Source organism: Phaenicophaeus curvirostris, chromosome 8, assembly GCF_032191515.1.
Source record: "Phaenicophaeus curvirostris isolate KB17595 chromosome 8, BPBGC_Pcur_1.0, whole genome shotgun sequence".
NCBI lineage: Eukaryota > Metazoa > Chordata > Aves > Cuculiformes > Cuculidae > Phaenicophaeus > Phaenicophaeus curvirostris.
The window spans coordinates 37925809-37945033 of record NC_091399.1 but is presented as its reverse complement, the minus strand read 5'-3'; the positions used below and the strand labels follow the sequence as shown (position 1 = coordinate 37945033).

Genomic DNA, 19225 nt, shown 5'->3' with positions numbered 1-19225 from the left:
TGCAGAGGTGCCCATGGAGGTGCATAGGTATGCATGGACATGTACCGGAGTGCTTGAGTGTGCATGGAGGTGCATGGAAGTGCACAGGCGTGCACGGGTGTGCACGGGCATGTAGCTCTGGCCCCCGCATCCATCCCCACCGCAGTCACACACAGTGTCACCTCTGCTGGCTGCAGCTCCAAACAAAAACCAGCCTCTGCTGTGACATAAAACATGGGAGAAGAGGAGCAGTAGAGAAAGCGTTGTGAAGAACATGGAGTGCTCAGGCATTTTACAGAGTATTGCGACTTCCCTTATGCTTGTATTCTTGTGAAAGCATTTGGAGTGTTTCCTTTAAAAGGTGTGCCTGATCAGGAAATAGATACACGATACAACCTTTCACATTTCCAGGGAATTTCTGGTTGCTTTAGGAGCATTTTGCAAACCTACTTCTGAAGTCCTGGGCAAACTTGTAAATGATTCCACAATCTCGGGAAGAAGGCTCCTGTAGTTTATTTTCTGGATGTCAGAAGATCCAAATTCTCTGTCAGGTGCCAAATAAAAGCCATTTTGCTGCACCACACTGTTTCACACAGCATGGCGAGGCAGAGGCAGTGACAAGCCACTGTGAGATGATAAATCCCTCACTCAAAATGAAGAATCTGCCCAATGACCACTTCAGAGAGATTTGTTCTTACCTGATGCAGTTTTTATTATTGGACTGGAAAGAAAATGAAATTGGGTTATTCTGTCATGCAGAAAAGATTTCATGTTCTTGGTATCCATGTCTGCTGTACAACATATAGATTCTCCTTGGTGTAGTGCCTCTTCATTAGGCAATATATCCCAATATATTTTACACAATTCATGTCCAAGGTATCATTTTATCCATCTTAACTGCAATCAGCTTCAGGGATGAAATGCTCCAAATATTTAACAAGAGAATAATTTTGAGTAATAATCGAAGCATATTGCATCTTGCAAACAGCACCTTCTCTGTATTTTGGTTCTTATGGAAATCCAAATCTTCTGTTTCTTATGCTTGTGGCAATATGAGGTAAATTTAAAACTGTATTTTAATGTCCAAAGCATTCCAGGCAACTGTAAGTATTTGTGATCGGTTAAGAGAGTGAATTTCAAATCAGGGGTTTTGTTCCGGTTCTGCCGTTTGCAGCCTCAAAGGCTGATACATGCCATGGTCCCTGATTTATGGTTTTTTTTCATCACAACCACAATTTATTTCAAAACAATCTTCTGATGCTTTGTGTAAAGCAGGGCTTTAACTCCACCGGCTCCCCATTCATGGCTCTCAGGCAGGAGACCAGCTCATCAGAAACCAGTGTTTGCTCTTGAACATCACTGGCCAGCGTGTGTCCCCACTGGTTCTCCAGGAGGGATCCGTGTCCCCCCTGGGCTGAGCCAAACACTTGGCTTTGCCCACTCCGGCTGTTGTTTAAGACGAGGTTGATCTTATCCAGCAGACAGACACTGTGCCCCTCTCCCTCCCCATCCCACAGGTGGGGAATGGGGCTTGTGTAGTCTCTGAAGAAGATGTTCGTCTCCAGTTCTGGGAGGTCTGGGGAGGGCTGTGTTTGGTAAATATTGGCAGCCACATACCCCAGCGGGTTCCCATCGGAAATCTGAGGTTTGTAGTCACTGATCTGCTCGGGGGCCTTGCTGCTGGTAGGAGCTGTGCTCCCTAGGTGCTCTCTATCCTTGGGGACCTCTCTGCTGGGCTTCCTTCTAGTGGCCGTGTTCTTGTGCTCCTCGTGCACTGGCACCTCCTCGATTTCTGTAACTGCGGGGTCACTGGTGTCCAAGAACAGCTCATGGAGACTGTTACTTGTGAAAAAGCTCTTTTCCTGGAAAAAAAAAAAAAGTAGTAACAGATAGGCAAATTTTGCCAACAGGAGAGGTATCAGCAAAGCATCCCAAGGAAGAACTAAGGAAATGACTTGATGCCTTAATTTTGTCTTCCTTCTGACCTCTCACACCAAATCCTACCTCCAAAAGAGACCACAGCAAGGTGGATGAGGGAAAACACAGAGCAGCTGTGCCTGTCTCTGTGCTTTGGCACGCACTTCAAGGGCAGCTTGAGTCAACTCACCACTGAATGAATACTATACTGAGGCAAGATTTAAAGAAAAGCTGGGAGATAATGGTTCCATTACCTGGAGTGACTTTACCACGTTGCTGTTTTCCATGTGGGGAAAGTCTTCAAGCAGCCATTTTGGCAAAACCGACACAACGGTGGCCTTAATTCTTTACCAAAAAATAAAAAAAAAAAACCAAGATGTTAATTCACTTGTTTTTCATGCAGGATAAAGTTATTCCCCATCAGGAGGGAAACACACAGTGCATCCATCCTTCATGGATGGCTTGGAAACCCCAGGTTTGCCCCATTGGGGTGAGTTTCTCCATCTGAACCCTAGCTCTCCATCTTTCAACCTGATTTTTCCAGGTTTGATTCATGGTGGTAAAAGTCTTGAAGCTAAAATACTTTAGGTGAATCCCTTACGTAAAACTTGTATGTATGTGAAAATGTTGCCAAACTGGGGATAACGGGAGAACCAAGCTCTGTGCATGAATGAGAGGAGGCACGTGTGCCCTGAACTGATGAAATCAAATCCACAGCATTAATGAAAGTTGACTTTCCTGCAGCCAAATCTGTTGCAGAAATGAAAATAATTTGAAAGAGATTCTAATTTTGCTGAGCTTGGCTGATGTTGTTTGCTGCGTTTCTGGGAAACTGCATTTCTGTTGTTGCTGAAATGCCCCTGTTCCACAATTACATCGAGAGTAGAAGACTTAGGCTGAGTTCAGGAACCGAAAGAGGCAGCCCCTCAACATCCTTGAGCCCCAGGTCAAGGATTTCTTGTTTAGTTGGGAAGATCCAGCCAATTGCTCTGTGCCAGAGGTCACTTGTTCCCGTGGGTTTATGTCATAGGCAGCAGTGGCTGGCCTCCTATCTATCCCTATTCCAGTCAAATGGCAAACTGGGGTAGGTGAGCACTGAATTCTAGGGATGCCTAGTGAACAGCAGTTGGTGTTAAAAACTAGTATGAAGACTCTCCCCATTGAGTTTTACTACTGTTGCCCTCCCCAGTCTCTGCCTGTCCCTTGGGATGCAGGTGAGACAGGCTTCAGCCTCTCCTTCTCAGCCAAAACTGGGAGTAACAAGTCCTAGGATAACACTTACATACAGAAGTTCTGCTTTTCCTCTCTTTTTCTCCCATCCCTTATGCTTGTGTAATAATATATCACATATAACCAGGCTGGCCTTTACAGAGGAGTGAATTTTACTCTTTTTGTTGGTCTCTGCCTTACTGTAGAGCACACAAATGTCTTTTCACGTAGCAATCTGATTAACGGGTGAAGTTGCCCTCAGTAAGAGCAGGCTGTAGTGAAAAGGACTGGTTTTAAAATAATCTGGAAGAAAAATATGAGTTGGAAATAAGGGGAAAACTGTGGAGGGGAAAGTAATACCTTTTTCTGGCTGATTTTTTAAACATCAGAATTGCAAAGCCAACTGACAATATGACCATGCTGATGCCCAGTCCCAGGAAAACTCCAACATCATCATCTGAAAAAGAACGGAGAGGAAAATTGGTCGGTTGGGTGCCTCTGCTTCCATACCCCATCTGCCACAACATTTATTGATGCAAAGGGCAGATCTTTGCTTGAACAGCCTGCAGCATTTCACTTGCCCTTTTACTCCCCACTTGAGGAAACAAAGACATAACGAAAGCAAAACCAAAACTGCTGCCCCATCAGAGTCGTGCTGTGACCAGAGCATCCTGGGCACTGCGGCACCTGGGTACGTGTATGGGGGAGGATCAGTCAAGTAATTTGGAGTGTGGTCACTGTGTTTAATCCTTTCCCATGCAGCCTTACCTTCCAGAAATGCTGAAGTGAGTCCTTCAGCTTACATTACTTTTGCTTTTGGTTTAAGTACTGCAATAGATCATAACATAAGCTTTATCAGACAAAGTGCAAACCAGAAACGTAACCAAAATCAGAAAAAGGGATGGGAAATGCTTAAATGAGTCTCTGGTTCTAGCAGCAAGATTGAAAGTCTGCTGCTGTTATGTTATACATTAACATTATGTTATATTTTCCTGTGATTCCTATCCCATGTTCACTCTAATGTACATTTTACTATAAATTCCATGAGAAAGCAAGACTTAAGGCATGCAACACGCTGGTGCTGTTGAGCTGTGAGAGCAATCCTGCCTTTCCTGCCATGCAGCTCACGTCCCCATCAAATGAAAAGTTGATTTTCTGTCCCTGACCTCTCCAAAGTGTAAGGGAGCTTTCACTTCCCCATCACCAGAAGCTGCAGGTGCTGTCTGGGGTAAAACTTCCACTTCTGGTCAAGGCTTGCCAAGTCAGAGCTACTATCTTCTTACCATGGGAGATCTCACTGTAGACACTCTCCAGGAGCTGGTCCTCTGCAGGTACTTAGAGAGAGGAAAAAAATGTCCATTACTTCATTTAAAGGACAGTGGGTGACACAGAAGATATGGCTTATTTTCATTTTGTTAATATTATTTAGAAAAATAAATAATGGTATAATGGGAAAAATAAAGGCCCCTACAGTAATTAGTGACTCCAGCTCTGGCTGAACTCTGCACAATCTCCTCTTTCTCAGAGATCCAATTAAACAAGATGTTGATAAACATGTAACACCAGTTACAAAACATAAAACATCTTCTGCACACATCACTACCCTCAGTACCTGAAAGAGGAATTTAGTCTTCCTGAGGAACTGTATATAATTTTTCATTTTTTCATTTCTTAAAGAGTCTGAACCCCATGGGACTGAATTTTCTGATAATACCTGTTTGTGTGGTAAAGGAGGATCTGCAGGTAAAGAGTCTGCTATAGGAAAAAGCGTATTTTTACTAAAATAAGCAGCAAGTTTTCTTCCCAGAGAAATTCAGCAATTCTCTTGGGATCTCTTCTCCTTAACAAATACATGGTGCTGTTGCTGCTACAGAAAAGGGGTGAGGTTCCAGGCCAAGGATGACCCCACTGCTGGGCTGAGGTTCAGACTGATTCTACAGCCTGGACCAGAACAACAGCTACATTGCCAGGACAAGCCACACATGGCATCTCCCTAGCATCACCTCCCTGTGTGGGGACCAGGGCAATCACCCCAGGCCAGGTGTGAGCAGCACAGCTGGCTGGAGACAGAAGGAACTACCGTGCCCTGCAGTCAGACCTCAGCTGGAGGGATCTGCTGGGGTCAGGGCCAACCTGCAAGAAAAAGAAAGAGGACAACTGCTCTAGCAGCCAGGTTGAGGAGCATCAATGTAGGCTGACTTTTTCCGGAGATGCAAAAGCAGTTTCAGCAAACATCTGTGAGGAATGGAAGCAATGACAGCCGGTCTTCCCTTGAGATTGGGTAGTCAACCTTGCCAGCCCTGCTCCCTGTGATTTTGCTCTGTCTTTCAAGGGTGGTGAGCATTGCTGATGATATGGTTGTGGGTTTGTGTCATGTTTGAAGGAAGGGAAATGCCCCTAAAGCAGCTGGCAACATAAAAGGGAAAAAATATCACAGAAAAGATACTTCTCTGATTTTTGTTCATTTGAAGCATATGCATCTCATAGCAGAGCTCCTGGAGTTCAGGTATTTCTGTTCCTTAAGTAGAGTGTGTTTGCAGCACAGGCCCACTCAGCTGGAGTGCACTACAGGCACTGCAAACCATCTCTGAAATGAATGGGATTGCGGAAGGCAAGTGATGGAGTACATTATCCATCAACCTAGGAATTAAGCAGCTTCGAGGGGCACTGCAGTTTTGTGTCACTGGCACACTGAATTGGTATAAATTAAAAAAAAAAACAAAAAAGACGATTACAGTAATGCCTCACTGATGATGGACAGACTCAATCTGAATAAGGAAGATGAAGAATGAGGTTCAACATGTGGGATCAAGCTGGAGAACTTTACTGCAGGTGGCAACTGTGGGCTCTACTGCTGCTTTGGAAGCAAATCTTGTCACAGACATGAGCTTCACTGCTGCCTCATGTTGGTACTTCCTGACAAGAACTCCCAAGCTTTGTTAATAAGGAGCCTATGCAGCCACTAGGGATGAAGTCTCTATTTTTAAGCATCTAACACATTTTCAAGCTGTTTGCTAGTGAAAAGGTTAGAGTGTCCTCCTTTTGACATCCAGTTCTTCCTCCTTCCACACAGACCTGAGACTTACTACCGAGGTTTAACGACCACTTGATGATCAGGACCTCAGAAATTCTTGTCACCAGACCTGGAGGTGCCCAAACCTTGACCTGCCCAGAGCAGAAGGCTGTCAGTGTGTCCATGAGAATAACACCTAAAGGCAAGGCTAACAGACATGAACAGCCTGGGATGAACTGGTCAGGAATATTTGTTTCCATTTCTTGGGAGAAAATTGAATAAAACCTTGAGAGGTGCCAACCAGGAATACAGAGCTGATTTGTCATAGGGAAAGTATCTGAGCACCTTAAAATAGCCCATCTAAAATTGCTTTACAGCACAGGAGAGTGAACTGACGATATCCTTAAGTTTTACCCTCAACCGGCTCCATCAGAGCACGGAGGGCACTAACAGGTCTTAATGGCCCTGGCCAGCCTCACCTAGGACCTCCACCCACATCTTCTGCCCGGGAGGATATTTAAGCTCAGCATGGGCTGTGAGCTGTAGTGGAGGTGCTCTGGAGGTCTAGTTTTGGTCTGGTTGCCGGCTTCACTGCAGTCTTCCCTCATCTTTGTAGACTTGCACAGTTACCACTGGGCACTATGTGCATCCTCTGTGCAAGCAGAGGTTTTGCCTGTGCTGTGGTGCCCGTGCACAGCTATGGTGGTGCTGCGGGTATCTTCAGTACTCAGATGTTGTGCTTTGCATGGCTTATCCTGGTCCAGCTGGCTAAGGACTAGCAGTAGCACGACATGGCTTGATGGATAACCAGCTCTTGAGGACAACCAGAGCCACCACACAGTGCTAGAGATGATGAGAGTCCTTGCCTTCCTTTGTAAATTAGCCCATGTTCTTATCTTAAAACAATTTCTAGAACTGAAGCCTTTGTGTTTCCTACTGCAGGTGAGAAAGGGCAGGCTGCAGCTTGGCCGGTTAGTGTCTGTAAAAGCTGGGGGGAGTGGGGTGTTCTTGTGGGTTTTTTTTTTCTGTAACATTTTATTGTCAAATGTGGAAAGCAGCAATCCCATTTTCTCCCACAAAAAGGGAGAATGATCCCATTGGTGTATCTTGTGGAGTAAAATGTGGGTCTTGCTTGCATTGGGGATTTGTGAACAGGAAAAGATCAGCTAGAGAAAGCTTTCATACAGATGCGTTGATAAAAATCTCAGTTTTCAAGTCCTGCAGCCAAAAGTTTTCCATCTAAAGTCCTGTTTTCCTCTGGTCATTGGGAGGGGCTTACATTTTGTTTCTAAAACTAAGGAATTCTACACCACTGGCTGATTGTAGGAATATAAAAAATGAAGCAATAAGCTGAGCTCTGCAGCCTCATTGCAGCAAGCAACAATTAGTCCACCCAGATGGGCTTACCTTGACCAGAGCTTGGTTTGCTGGCTCCATCAGGATAAACTGCATACACAGATACATTGATGTGACCTCCAGATACTGCCTCTTCTGGAAAGAAGCAACATTTGCCTTTAAAATGTGTTTGTAAGCTGCTATGCAAGCCTTAGGCTTGCTCAAGCTGTTGCATGAGCTGTTGCCACAAACACACATGGAAGAGCAAAAGCTCAGGCAGCTGACTAAAAAGTACCCAAAATGCCAATAAATACCAGAATTACTGTGGGAAAGAAGAATGGAGTGGGACTGGCCCAGGGATGTTCATGCTGTGTCGGAAAGGACCTGTGGGCTTGTCTGTCTGGGCACTCAGGGTCGGGGAGCAAATGTGATAATGCAACAGCCTTGGTGTGTCATGTGTTGTGCCTTCTCTGTCTGCATCTTTTAAACAGACATGTACATCTCCTGTGCTTGGACAGGCCTCCGTGGGTCTAGTGTGGCTTCCCTGCCTGCCAGCTCACTCATCACCTCTTTTTTCCCTCTCCCTTCCTCTGGCCTTCACCTGGGGGACCAAATCCCACTGACTGCCCTCATGTCTCCTATTGCTTCACTCCTCGCTCCCTCAAGGCTCTTAACAGTCCCACTCTCCAAAAACAAGTGGCCAGGGGCTCAATTTCAAATGAAATTCTGCCATTCTACTATATTTTTGCCTTATGTCCTGATGAACTGCACCAAAGGATACCTACAATATCTTACCTTGGATGTAAGTGTGTGTTTCCTGGAATGGGACTTTCTTCCAAAAATACTGCTCCTTCTGGCTGTACGGGGCAGTGAAAGCCCATTCCACTATGAACCAGAGCGGGGATCTCCCACTTTGTGGAGGGAGCTGCCAGGTCACAGAGACCCTGCTCTGGTTCTCAGGCTTGACCTCCACAGCCACTGGTGCTGGGAACTCTGGGGAGAGAGAGATGGCAAGAGGGCTGTCACCCAACCTCATCCTCAAAAAAGAGGAGACTTGTTAGGGGCAGCTAAGGCCAGGCAAAATGTGGCTTTTCTGAAAGTGTTTAAGGACTGAAGAGGCAACAAGAAATTCTAGAATGTGGTGGGATAGATATAAAAAAATATGCCTATATTTATATATGTTCATGTACATGCATCACAAAAGCACATCCTCAGATTTGTCGTGTCTCATCTGAAATGCTTTACCTGACATTTCTTACAAGAAAGGGACATGATTCTGGTAAGTTTGAGAGATTAGAGCTTTCTCTTTTTTTTTTCCACCTTATTTCTCTTTAGTTTCTTTTTAGTCATGTATTTCTCCTCAGTTTGAATGGGACTTTCCCCTCCCATTACTCACTAAAACAGACATTTTTTAAAAATAGGAAAGTGTGGTCGTGGGGAAAGCCACAACCTGCGGCACAGGGAACCTGAGGAGGCCTGGAATGGATTTTTTCCTCCCTTTCTTTTTGTAAGGACCCAGCTCACAGCTGCGGCCATCTCCCTGGCACAGCCAGCAGTAGCTATTTTTGGGAGTGCAGAACAGTGGAGCACTCCTGCACCAGGCCAATGCAGGCAGAACAAACTTATTTTTAAACTTATTGCTTCAGCCTTCAAAGTTGAAGGGCTGTGATCTGTGGCTGTGGAGCATCTTCATCTCTAGGGGTGGCTGGTCTTGTCTGAAGGATGTTGTGTCCCCTCGGCAGAGTGGGCAGAGCTCTGCCAGTGCTCTTCTCTTGTTTTAGCACAATCTAGCATTTTAGCCCTGCAAATCTGATAAAAATCTGATCTCCGTTCAGGCTGCTTTTGGTGTGTGTGAGATCCTACCTTCCCAGCTGCTGGCGGCCTGGCTGAGGGTAATGTTGGCAGGGCTGGAAGCCCCCTTGGAGTTGTGAGCGGTGACTTGGAGGGTGTGGGCTTCTGGGGGCACCAGGACACTGCACGATGTGCTGGAGGTGTTGCAGAGGAGCAGGGCTCCCTTGGGGCTCTTGGTAGTCACGGTGTAGCCCAGGATCCTCCCACGAGCATCCTGGGGTGATAAGGGCTGCGAACGGCAAGACAGACAGTGGGGATGGGTGCAGGGTCTGACGCCAAACAGCCCGAGCGCAGGACAAATGTCCTCTTGGCTGGGTGACACGTGGATGGATTTTGCAAGGATGGAAAGATTCACCCCAAGGACACACTGGGGTCTCATCTTTCCCCCATCTCTTCAGTCAAGGTGCTCCTCAGGAAGGGCATTGCCTTCTGCTGCCTCTTCAGGGAGGAGCAGAGCATGTGAACATCTCACTGGAGCCACCAAATAAAGACTTTACCTTGATCAAGATCGTCACCTCGTGGCTGCCATTCGGGAACGCTGGGCCCAGGCGCCGCCAGACATCAGGTGCCATGGTGGGGGCTGTGGGAGGAAGCGCAGGAGGTAGCGTTGAGCTCCCACTGGGCAACCAGATGGGGCTCCCACCCACACAAGAGGCTCTAACCCACGCATGGGGCTCCCACCCACATGCCACCTTTGCATAAAGCTTTGCTTTGCTGGTAGCCCTACACAGGGCAGTGGACTGATTCCCATGCAGTCAGCGCCGCAGAGAGGAAACAGCCCAGACTGCAAATAACAGCGAACACTGCTTTTTGGGGCAACTGCGCCCCTGGCTTCCTCTCCACAACCAGGATGTAGGCAAGAGCATCACTTCTCAGTCACCTCAGCCCACTGCCATTTGAGATAACCGAGCCAGCTGTGCTTAAGCTCATCCCAGTGTTAGTAACCACAATGCAAACGGGGAAGCTGATCTGAGACAACAGGTATTTGGGGCTGGTGGGACACCTTGGCTGATGCAGCTTTTCCATCTAGGGCGGGTGGTGCTCTTTGCTGGTGGGGACTAAGCAAGCCAGCTATCAAAGATGGATAAGCACACCCCATTCTTTTTTCCCACATACCCACAATGTCCCTCTGTTTTCTTGCTGGCTCCCACCATGCCACAGCAGCCCCAGGAGGTTACCAAGATCAACACCACCTGAAATGTTCCACAGGGCTGGGAGCACTCAGAGGGCAGGAGAGGAGCCGCTAGCTGGTGGCAGTGCTCAGCTCTCGCATGTGGCTGGGGGATGTTAGTAGTGGCTCCCGGGCCCCAGCATCAAGCCCAGTGTCTGCCAGTGGTGGTTTTCAGCATTGCAGGGCCGTGCAGGCTCCCGTGCCAACTGCGCACCATGCACACACATGTTGCTGGCTGACTTGAGCCGCCCAGCATGTGGAGCTCAATCCAGGTCCCCACAGAGCATCTCAAGGAGCTGATGAGCTGCTTGGGAAAATGCAGTGAGTGCGACGCTGAGAGTGAGCTTACCTGCCTCAGGGGTGGTGTAGAGAAAAGGGGTGCTCCAGGCACTCCAGGGGCTGTCGTCAGGGCTGAGTCGGCACCTGACCTGAAACACGTACTGGGTGTTACTCTGCAGGTCATGCTGCGAGCGGGGCCCGTGCTGTTCCGCACCATCCCACACCTCGACCTGGAAGGGAAGCAGGGTGCTAAGGGAGAGCAGGACCGGGTGAGCCACCCACCACTGCCAGCCCTTCATGCGGCTGTTGCTGCCTTCCTTATCTACTCTGATAGGGACAGTCACAGTCCTCCTCAAGTGCGTGGGGGTGGCTAATCCCTGCCACAGGGACCCCCATTGCCCCTCCCAACATGCTCCAGTGTGTGTTGTTGAGGCTGGTGCTATTGTGAGAAGTAGACGTGGTGCATACACAGTCCCGTCAGCTAACACATGGGAGGGAGCAGCAACAGCCCCTCGCCTGCTAATGTGCTGGGCTTCTGGCACTTCTGAGGGCTCCAGTGAGCACTGGGATCCAGCCTCAACCCTGGGGAGGTTTCCAAAAGGGACCCACATGGAGCTGCCCCAAGGGTTTTTGTGCCTGTGGGTGTGCAGGGCTGACCAACGAAGCATGTGTGGGCTAAGGATTCCTGGAGGCTGCTTAGCCTTGTCACACAGGAACCCTCCTCCCACAGGTCTGCATCGGGGAAGGCTTTGGGTGGTTCCAGGCTGTCTCACATGCCATTCCAGGGAACCTGTGGCTTTATGTCGCTCCTCGCAGTGCACGTTCTTCTGCTGTGTCTGCCTCCTCCAGTGGATGGTGGTGATGGGAGGCAATGTCTCCGTTGTCTTAGCACCAACAACCAGCGGCAGAGCAGGCACCACTGTGGGGAGAACCAGGAAAGCGAGGGTCGGAGGGCTGGCATGCCACAGGGTCTGCTTCAAACCCTGGTGACACACTGCTCGTTCCTGTCTCTAAAGTGATATCTCAGGGCAGCGCATACAGCAATGCGCAGCCTCAGCACACAGTGCAGCTCACAGACGGATGGGTAGATGTACATACCGAGCTCCTGCAGGTTGAGGTGCCGAGGGGCTGAGTGAGCAGCACCCAGCGCGTTGCTGGCCTGCACCCATGCTGAGTAGTGGCTTCCACCACTCAGCTCACTCAGCGGCACCGGTGAGCCCGCAGGGAAGACCTTCTCCTCCTCAGCATTCTCAGAATCCTCCCCTGCTGCCGTCTTCACGCTGGGAAGCAGAAGGCAGCCCCAGTCAGAGCCCACCCCAGCATCACACACCTGCTGGAAAATAACCATGGCTCTCAAGGGGTCATGGCTCATGACTGGGACACAGTCATGTCCAGACCTGGACTTTGTCACTCTTAAAAGCAAACTAGAAAGTAATTGCCTTCAGTCCCTGACATTTCTGTAGGGCATTTGCATTTTCACTGTGGGAAGGGAACTTTTTCAGTTCTTTCTGGCTGCACAGTTCAAAGTTTGAAGCCAAGCAAATTTAGGCAGGCAGTTAATCACTTCTCTTCATAAAGCCTGTGTATTATGGGATTTAACGTGTTTACTTCCATAACTGAGTCAAAATAACTTGGAAGGCCTGCCAGTCTTGTCTCACAGGGGCTTCAGTGCCAGGTGTGGCTGAAAGTGTCCTGGGCTGGGTGGGAAGGGCTGTGGCACATTGTGCAGCAGCCAGCGTGCCTGCTTCAGGTTTGAGCTTTTGCACTCTGATGGAGTTTCAGTTTGGGGGGTTCGGGCAACATTAGGTGCACACTGCCAGCTGCACCCTCTGCATGCCCTTTAGCTTAGAGAGAGACAATGCTTCTGAAAAAAAACGCACGGGTGTAATGCGTTGCAACTTGATGCTATGTTTACTGGGCCACTAAGAGCACCGAGTGTGTAAGGTCCGTCCCACAGAATGAAACCCTCACTTTACTGTGCAGTTTGCAAGCAGGACACAAGGCAGACGTGAACCTTAGGAAGTGTAACTAGGGCACAGCGCCCGCTCCCAGCTGCCAGCAGCAGAGCAGCCCTGATGTCACCTGGGTTTGTGGCCACTGTGCCCCAACCGCAGGCCACGTGCAGGCTTTGCGATTTCCTCACTGCCTCCTGGCCCCAGACGGCTCAGCACGATGCCCTCCCCGAAGCCCCCAACCTGCGGGACCTTACCTGCGTAGGTGGAGGGTGTAGTGAGTGGGCAGGTGGGTTGGCTGCCCTGTGTCCCACATGCACGCCAGGCGCTCCGAGTGCTCACGGATGGAGCAGGTCAGGTTGCTGGGAGGGTCCGGAGGGTCTGCGGAGGCAAGGTCAAGCAGAGCACACAGATACCTGCTCAGCAGTGCAAAGCAACCCCCCAACCCCAATCTCCTTGGTGCTGGCAGCTTAACAAAAATCATTAAGACCCCACAGCCATGGAGGGTACTCACAGCCAGCCCAGATGTCAGTGCCACACACTAGGCAGCTTCTTTCACTGTTGGGGCAGCAGGCGAAGCAGGTGACCGTCCCTAAGGGCATCCGGAAATCACGCAGCTGGAGCTGGATAGTGCTGCTGTTGAGGGGGTGCAGGGGACCCTCAACTTTGCTGTAGTTGAGGAGCACAAAGAACTTGGTCCAGGGGCAGCCGAGGGTGGAGAGGCAGTTGATGGAGATGTTGGAGCCCATCTGCACCACCGGAGCAGGCTCTATCCAGACGTGTCCCCAGCACTTGATGTTTGCAACACCTGCGCCAACACCTGTTGGGTCAGGGCAGCTCTAGGTGCATGTTCCACAGGAGGAGATGATGCCCACAGGTTGCACCGCTCTGCATGGGTAGCTGCTTTGCTGGCATGTGGGTACAGCTTGGCAGGACCCCATAGTAGGGGGGCTGCCCCCCAGCCCTCTCGCTCCCCCGCAGGACAGAGGTAAACCCCTCCTGCCTTCAGCAGCGGCCTTGCACCCTGTGACTCATCCCTTCAGATCGGAAACAGCTAGTTTCACCAATTTTAGTTTTTGCTCTAATGCTCAAATGACTGCAAGGAAATAACCTGTAGTCTTGAGAGCTCTGATCCCCTGAGATTAGGGGGCAGCCCCCACACAGAGGCACACGCCGCCCTGCGCTATCAGATTAGCGTTTTGCACAGCCCCAGCAAACTCAGCTTACAACCGGTATCAGGCTTGATCTAGTCTTCCTGGAAAGGGCGCAGCTGCGTTCTGGCTTCCCGTGTGCGGAGGCAGGATCTGCAGTCAGTGAAGCCCAAGGATGCAAGCAGAAAGAAGAGGATGCCACAGGGCATGGGAGTCCCCCTCAATGCTAACAAAGCTCTCCCCCCAAAATCCATAGCTGTAGCATTATAATTTTCCTCCTCCAGCTCTGATTCCTCAGTGGAGCCAGGGTGTTTGCTCCAGCAGTCTATAAGGGTGATGCTATAGTGGCTATACCAAGCCATGCCGAGCTGTGCTGTGCAGCTGCTTGCTTACCTCCACACAGGCAGCAGAGCAGGACATGGAGTGCCAAAGCCTCTCCGGATCCCACCATGGCCTGGGCTGTGGTCGCTGCCCACACGTGGCATAGTCTGTGGGGAGGAAAGGTGTGAGTTGTTCCGCCAGGCACACTGCTGTCTGACACAGCTGGGTCTGCCCTCACAGCAGGATGCTCAGGGATCACCCTGAAGCTGGCAATGGGGATGCACAGTGAGGCTTTCCTCGGGAATTTGGGGTCAGACCAAGTCGTGCCAGCAGTGGGAGCACAGGGACACAGGCCTGTAGACACACAGAACTCAGCATTTCAGGTAACAGGCACACCATCAGTAAAACCTGGTGTCCAGCCCTGGTGGAGCGCTTTTCCAGACCTTCTTCCTCCTGAGACATTTCTCTTAGTTTTCACATCTGTGAAATTTCTCTAGCCTTTCCTTATACTTATAGGACATGTATGTGCATGTAGTTTCTGGTAACCCACAGGCTGGACAGCCTCACCTCCACTCCTAGGCTGGTGATGGAGCAAACTCTCCCGGAACCTGTTTCCCAACACACACAGAAGGACCAGGAGGTGATGGGAGCAGGCAGTGTGGATTTACAAAACTGAGATCATGCCTGAGCACTCTGAGAGCCTTCCTTGAAGAGGCATGGTGGGTGTAGGGAGTGCAAGGGATGCTGCTTGTCTTCATTCTGCCCCTCTGCTCAGCCCTGCTGAGGCACATCCAGAGTGCTGGGTCCTGAGTTGGGCTTCCCAGGACAGGAGAGATGTGGATGGACTGGAGTGAGTAGAGCAAAGGGTGCAAAGATGTTTGAGAGTCTTGAGCACCTGAGATGTGAGGAAGGGCTGGGAGAGTTAGGGCTGTCCAGCCTGGAAAGGACCCAGGGGAGTCTGATGTCTGATGGGGAAGTAGAGATGAAGGAGTCAGACCCCTCTCAGTGCTACTCAGTCACATGACGGGGTGGGGGGTGGGTGGGGGCAATAGGCTCACACTGAAATCTAGGAAATTCCAGTTAAACATAAGAAAAAGCTCTCTAAGGGTAATCGAGCATGGGGCCACTTGCCCTGAGGGATTGCTCTGGAATCTCCATCCCTGGAGATGCTTAGACCCAACTGGATGGAGTTTTGTGGGATGGAAACCTCCTCTGTTTCCATAACATCTTTCCCAATTCCTTGCTGTGGCAGGTGGACCAAGCTGAGACATAGCTCTTCCTGGCCATGCTCCCCCCTGAGACAGTCCCAAAATCTCAGGCAAGGGCTTCTCCTTGCTCTCCAAGGAGCTGTGCATGGGTCTGCATCACGAGCCTTGCCTGTTTTTTTCCCTGCTGACTTGGCTTTCCTTCCCAGCATCTTTGGTTTCACTCCCTTCCAGGTCAACTCCTGCCTCCAGAGGGAAAGCCCAGCCCTGTAGGGGTTGGGGTATGGGTACAGGTCCGGGGTCACACATACGGGATACAGGATATAGGATCCAGGGTCCAACATGGCTTTGCAACAGCCAGGATGCAGACCGGCAGGGTGCAAGAGAACACAGCTTCTGGTGGGGAATTGCTCTTTTCCAACAGGGAGCACAGCACACCTAAGGATCCCTGAAGACTGGGGGTGATGCCAGATTCCCAACAAGCCCCCAGCACCCTGATCCCATCTGCAGGGCATCTGGGCTGCTGCTTCTGCTGCCATTGGGAGGTAGGTGCTGAGGAGACTCTTACCATAGCCTTATACCCCCATTCACACGTGCGATGCTGAAAACTGAGCAAAGACCCGAGGCTCCATGGTTTTCTTTTTAAGCCAACAAAAATTAAAATAACCCTATACAAAATCTGACATTAGAAATAGCAAGTTTTCTCCCGAGACCACTGTAAAAGCTTAAAATGACGTTGTTCAACCCAAACCAAGCTACCAGCTACAGATAATGCTTTTCTATTTCTCCCACTGCGTGAGTTGACCTCATTTATTTTAAGGACCGTTCAAGGATTCATAGTGAGTAAAATTTCAAGTGCCTTTCTATTACCTGACCCACTAAGTGAACTTCAATGCATCCCAGTTGCCTGCAAACCTTCGACATGTCAGAACATATGGGGAAAAAAACCCAACCCCATGGTCTATGAAAAGAGCTGAAATACAATAAATCTGCCTGACTGCCAGGTCTAGGAGAAGATTTCTGCTCTGCCTTCTCTAGGAATCACTCACATTCACATTTTTATTCCGGTTTACAGGCATTTGCAAACTCCAAAGCAAAGAGGAACGAGACTGTTTGTCTTGTCAAGACATACTGGTCTTTGATCTCATCTCTATTAAAAAGTTTCCTTTTACATTACGCTAAAGAAACGTGAAGCAAATGAAGAAGAAGGGAAAAAAATGTCCCCGTTGTGCAAGCCCAAACCATGTGAAATCTTTCCCGGCAACATGTGTTAAAAGTGGCTAATGCACATAAGCAGCAGCAGAGAAATACAAGCTGGGATTTTTTTGGCTTTAAATCCAGGGGGTAGAGGGCAGGAAGCTGGGCAGAGCAAGGGGGTCCTTACCTTGTAAGTCCTCAGGTCATGTGCTGCTGGGCCCCTCTGCCTGCTGCTGCGGCCAAGGCTGCCGAGCGCAGTGAGAAGCATCAGCAACTGTCAGCAAGCCTGACCTAGATAGCAGCATCGAGAAAAACTGAGAGTTTCCAGTCTGAGTCAGTCCATGGGAAAACCCAGCATCCTTTAAAGGAACAGCCTTGGGGTGGGGGGGTGTCTTTTAGTCTTTAAGTTGTTACGGAATTTGGAGTCACCCCAACAAACTCAGGTCCATCCCAAATGGATTTTTGTGATCGTATCACTGCATCTAAGGCAATAGAAACCCAGCAGAGGGGTCCTGGGGAGGTGGGCTGAGCTCTGTCAGCAAAAGAGCATTTTTCTACTGGCCCCAGAAGCCTACCACAAAAAACTCCTTCAGGACTGAGGTGCTTTTCTCTGGCAACAATTGTCAGCCCTTCTGCTTGTGCCAGTACCCAGCTCCTGTGGGAATGCTACGGGCTGCAGACCCCTGGGGCTGGGAGCAGAAGGGGCCAAGGCTCCAGGGCTACTTTGCTGCTCTCCATTCCACCACAGCTCCCAAACCTCCCCACTGCAGAGGCCGTGGCTTCCTTTTTCATGTCTGTTGAAGAGTTAACCTCAATAACAGTGTTAACCTCATTAGACGCTGCAACCACAGGAAATACCGCACCGCTCATCTGCCTCTGCCCTCCCAAGAAAACGTTAGGGAACATAATTTCTACCTGCCCTGGGGCAAGACAGACCCTTCCTCTGCCAGCAAGCCCTGGCTTCTCTGGGTTTTTACTGATCCATGGGTTTTTTTCTGAAAGTAAAAGGTGGGTAGAAATAAGAGCATCAGCCTGGGGAAGGGGAAGCCTCGCTGCATGCTGGAACTATAACATGTAGTTATAGTAATGTATGTAATGCATCTGTATGGATGGTTATACACTCTCCCCCTGGGCAAGATAGGGAGGGTTTTGATGACAATTTCAGTTTCAGTGCATTATGAGTGTTTTTAATGTATTATGTAACAGAAGTATCTGTCTTAGTGCATCAAAAAAGACTTTCAAGGAGTCTCACCTTGCGAGTGAGTTTGCTGTGGCTTGGGGATCCTGGTGTGGAGGGAAGCGAACCACAGCGAGGATCCCAGAGCAATCCCAGCCACCTCCATAGGGTTACTGGGTCTGGGGGGCATCTGCCTGTGTGACATAGCTGCGGCTTAGCAAGAAACACTGGCTGGGATCCACTGCAAAGCTGCACATCTGCATCTGGGGCTGGGGCAGCACCATGGGCCTTCACATTTGGGGTGGGGCAGCACTGCAAGCATGCTCATCTGGAGCCAGACCCTGGCATCTGGATCTGGGGTAGCACTGTGTGTACACACATCTGGAGCAGGGACAGCACCAAGGGCAAAGCCATCTGAGCTCAGATAGCTCATCTGGAGCCTGGGCAACAACACGGGGATGTCCATCTGGAGCTGGCACAGCAGATCTGGAGCTGGCACAGTGCATATGGATGGAGGTCAGTGTGTTTCCAACCATGGTGCATTGTGGCTGCTCCCCAGCACCCAGCTAGCCTCAAAGCCTTCCTGGCTGTGTTACAGCCCTCTGTGCTGCTGCTTCCCATATTTCCCTATTTGGTTTGGTTTGTTCACCTCTACCATCAGTCTTTTCTGGTGCCAGCCAAACTCTTGTCTTCTCATCTCTTCCCACGTAGCCACAGTGAGATGCGGTTCAGTGCCCTGATGCAGCCAGTCTTTGGGCAGGAGGGGATGAGCATGAGTGTTCTGGCTTTGTCTTTCCCATGGCTTCCTCTTTCCTGTGCTGACAAAACCCAGTTGCTTCAGACTTCCTCACAGGCAGGATACACTGCCTGGTCTTTCCAAACCCCATCGTGCCTCTTGCTCCATTTGGGGCTCTTTGTGGTTTGCTTACATCTTCCTTACAGAAGGAAGGTTCCCCTTGGGACCCAGGATGCTCCACACCCTTTTTCCAACCAAACACCCACCTGGCCAATTGTCCCTGTGGCATGCTCGCTGTGTCCAGCCCAGGGCTGGGGTCAGATACTCCCTTACCCACAAGCATTTTTTCCCTATCCCCAACGTGCCTTGGTCACATTGAGTGCTTGCACCCCCCTTCCCCTGGCAGCCCTCATGCTTTTGAGTGGCCCCACTGGCCCTGAACTGAAATGGCCAAAAAGATATGTGGGGCAGCATGAGGACCATGGTGCCTCACTCCCACCTCCACTCTAGCATGACTTTCCCAAGCTGCACAGCTGCCCCTATGCAGGCGATTGCATCTAGCAGACACTTCTTTGCTGGCTGCCAAGACCTGCCCTGTGCCAGCCCCCGATCTCCATTGCCACCAGCACTGGGTGCTCCTGGATCCTGTAACCTCCTCCATGCCATACCGACCTTCCTTCTGCCCCCATCCCCTGGGAACACCAGGCTCTGAAGCCCCTTTCCTGTCTCCCC

At 50.0% G+C, this 19225-nt stretch overlaps 1 protein-coding gene across 4 annotated transcripts; it reads right to left on the bottom strand.

The window, feature by feature from the left end:
- Nucleotides 1-672: 672 nt before the first annotated feature.
- On the bottom strand, nt 673-16878 carry IL23R (interleukin 23 receptor). Of its 4 annotated transcripts, none has more exons than XM_069861957.1 (15): nt 16768-16878; nt 14251-14345; nt 13221-13526; nt 12964-13087; nt 11853-12034; nt 11528-11673; nt 10825-10984; nt 9802-9884; nt 9317-9533; nt 8249-8446; nt 7526-7609; nt 4389-4439; nt 3466-3562; nt 2151-2241; nt 673-1841 (listed from the first exon to the last, which is right to left on the bottom strand). In XM_069861957.1, the coding sequence occupies exons 2-15, from the start codon at nt 14306-14308 to the stop codon at nt 1221-1223; spliced, it is 2418 nt and encodes an 805-aa protein (XP_069718058.1). In that variant the 5' UTR covers nt 14309-14345; nt 16768-16878; the 3' UTR covers nt 673-1220. The 4 variants fall into 4 exon arrangements, with proteins under 4 accessions (XP_069718058.1, XP_069718057.1, XP_069718060.1 ...); XM_069861956.1 differs by lacking the exon at nt 16768-16878 and adding an exon at nt 15556-15643; XM_069861959.1 differs by lacking the exons at nt 13221-13526; nt 16768-16878 and adding an exon at nt 15556-15643.
- Nucleotides 16879-19225: the final 2347 nt, after the last annotated feature.

Bases quoted from the DNA above. Each gene is read 5' to 3' on its own strand.
- IL23R (XM_069861957.1), bottom strand. From the start codon at position 14,308: ATGGTGGGATCCGGAGAGGCTTTGGCACTCCATGTCCTGCTCTGCTGC. The intron at 12,035-12,963 runs GTAAGGTCCCGC...TCTGCTTCCCAG, and splicing joins TACACCCTCCACCTACGCAG to CGTGAAGACGGCAGCAGGGG. The intron at 4,440-7,525 runs GTAAGCCCATCT...CCTCTCTCTAAG, and splicing joins CAAACCAAGCTCTGGTCAAG to TACCTGCAGAGGACCAGCTC.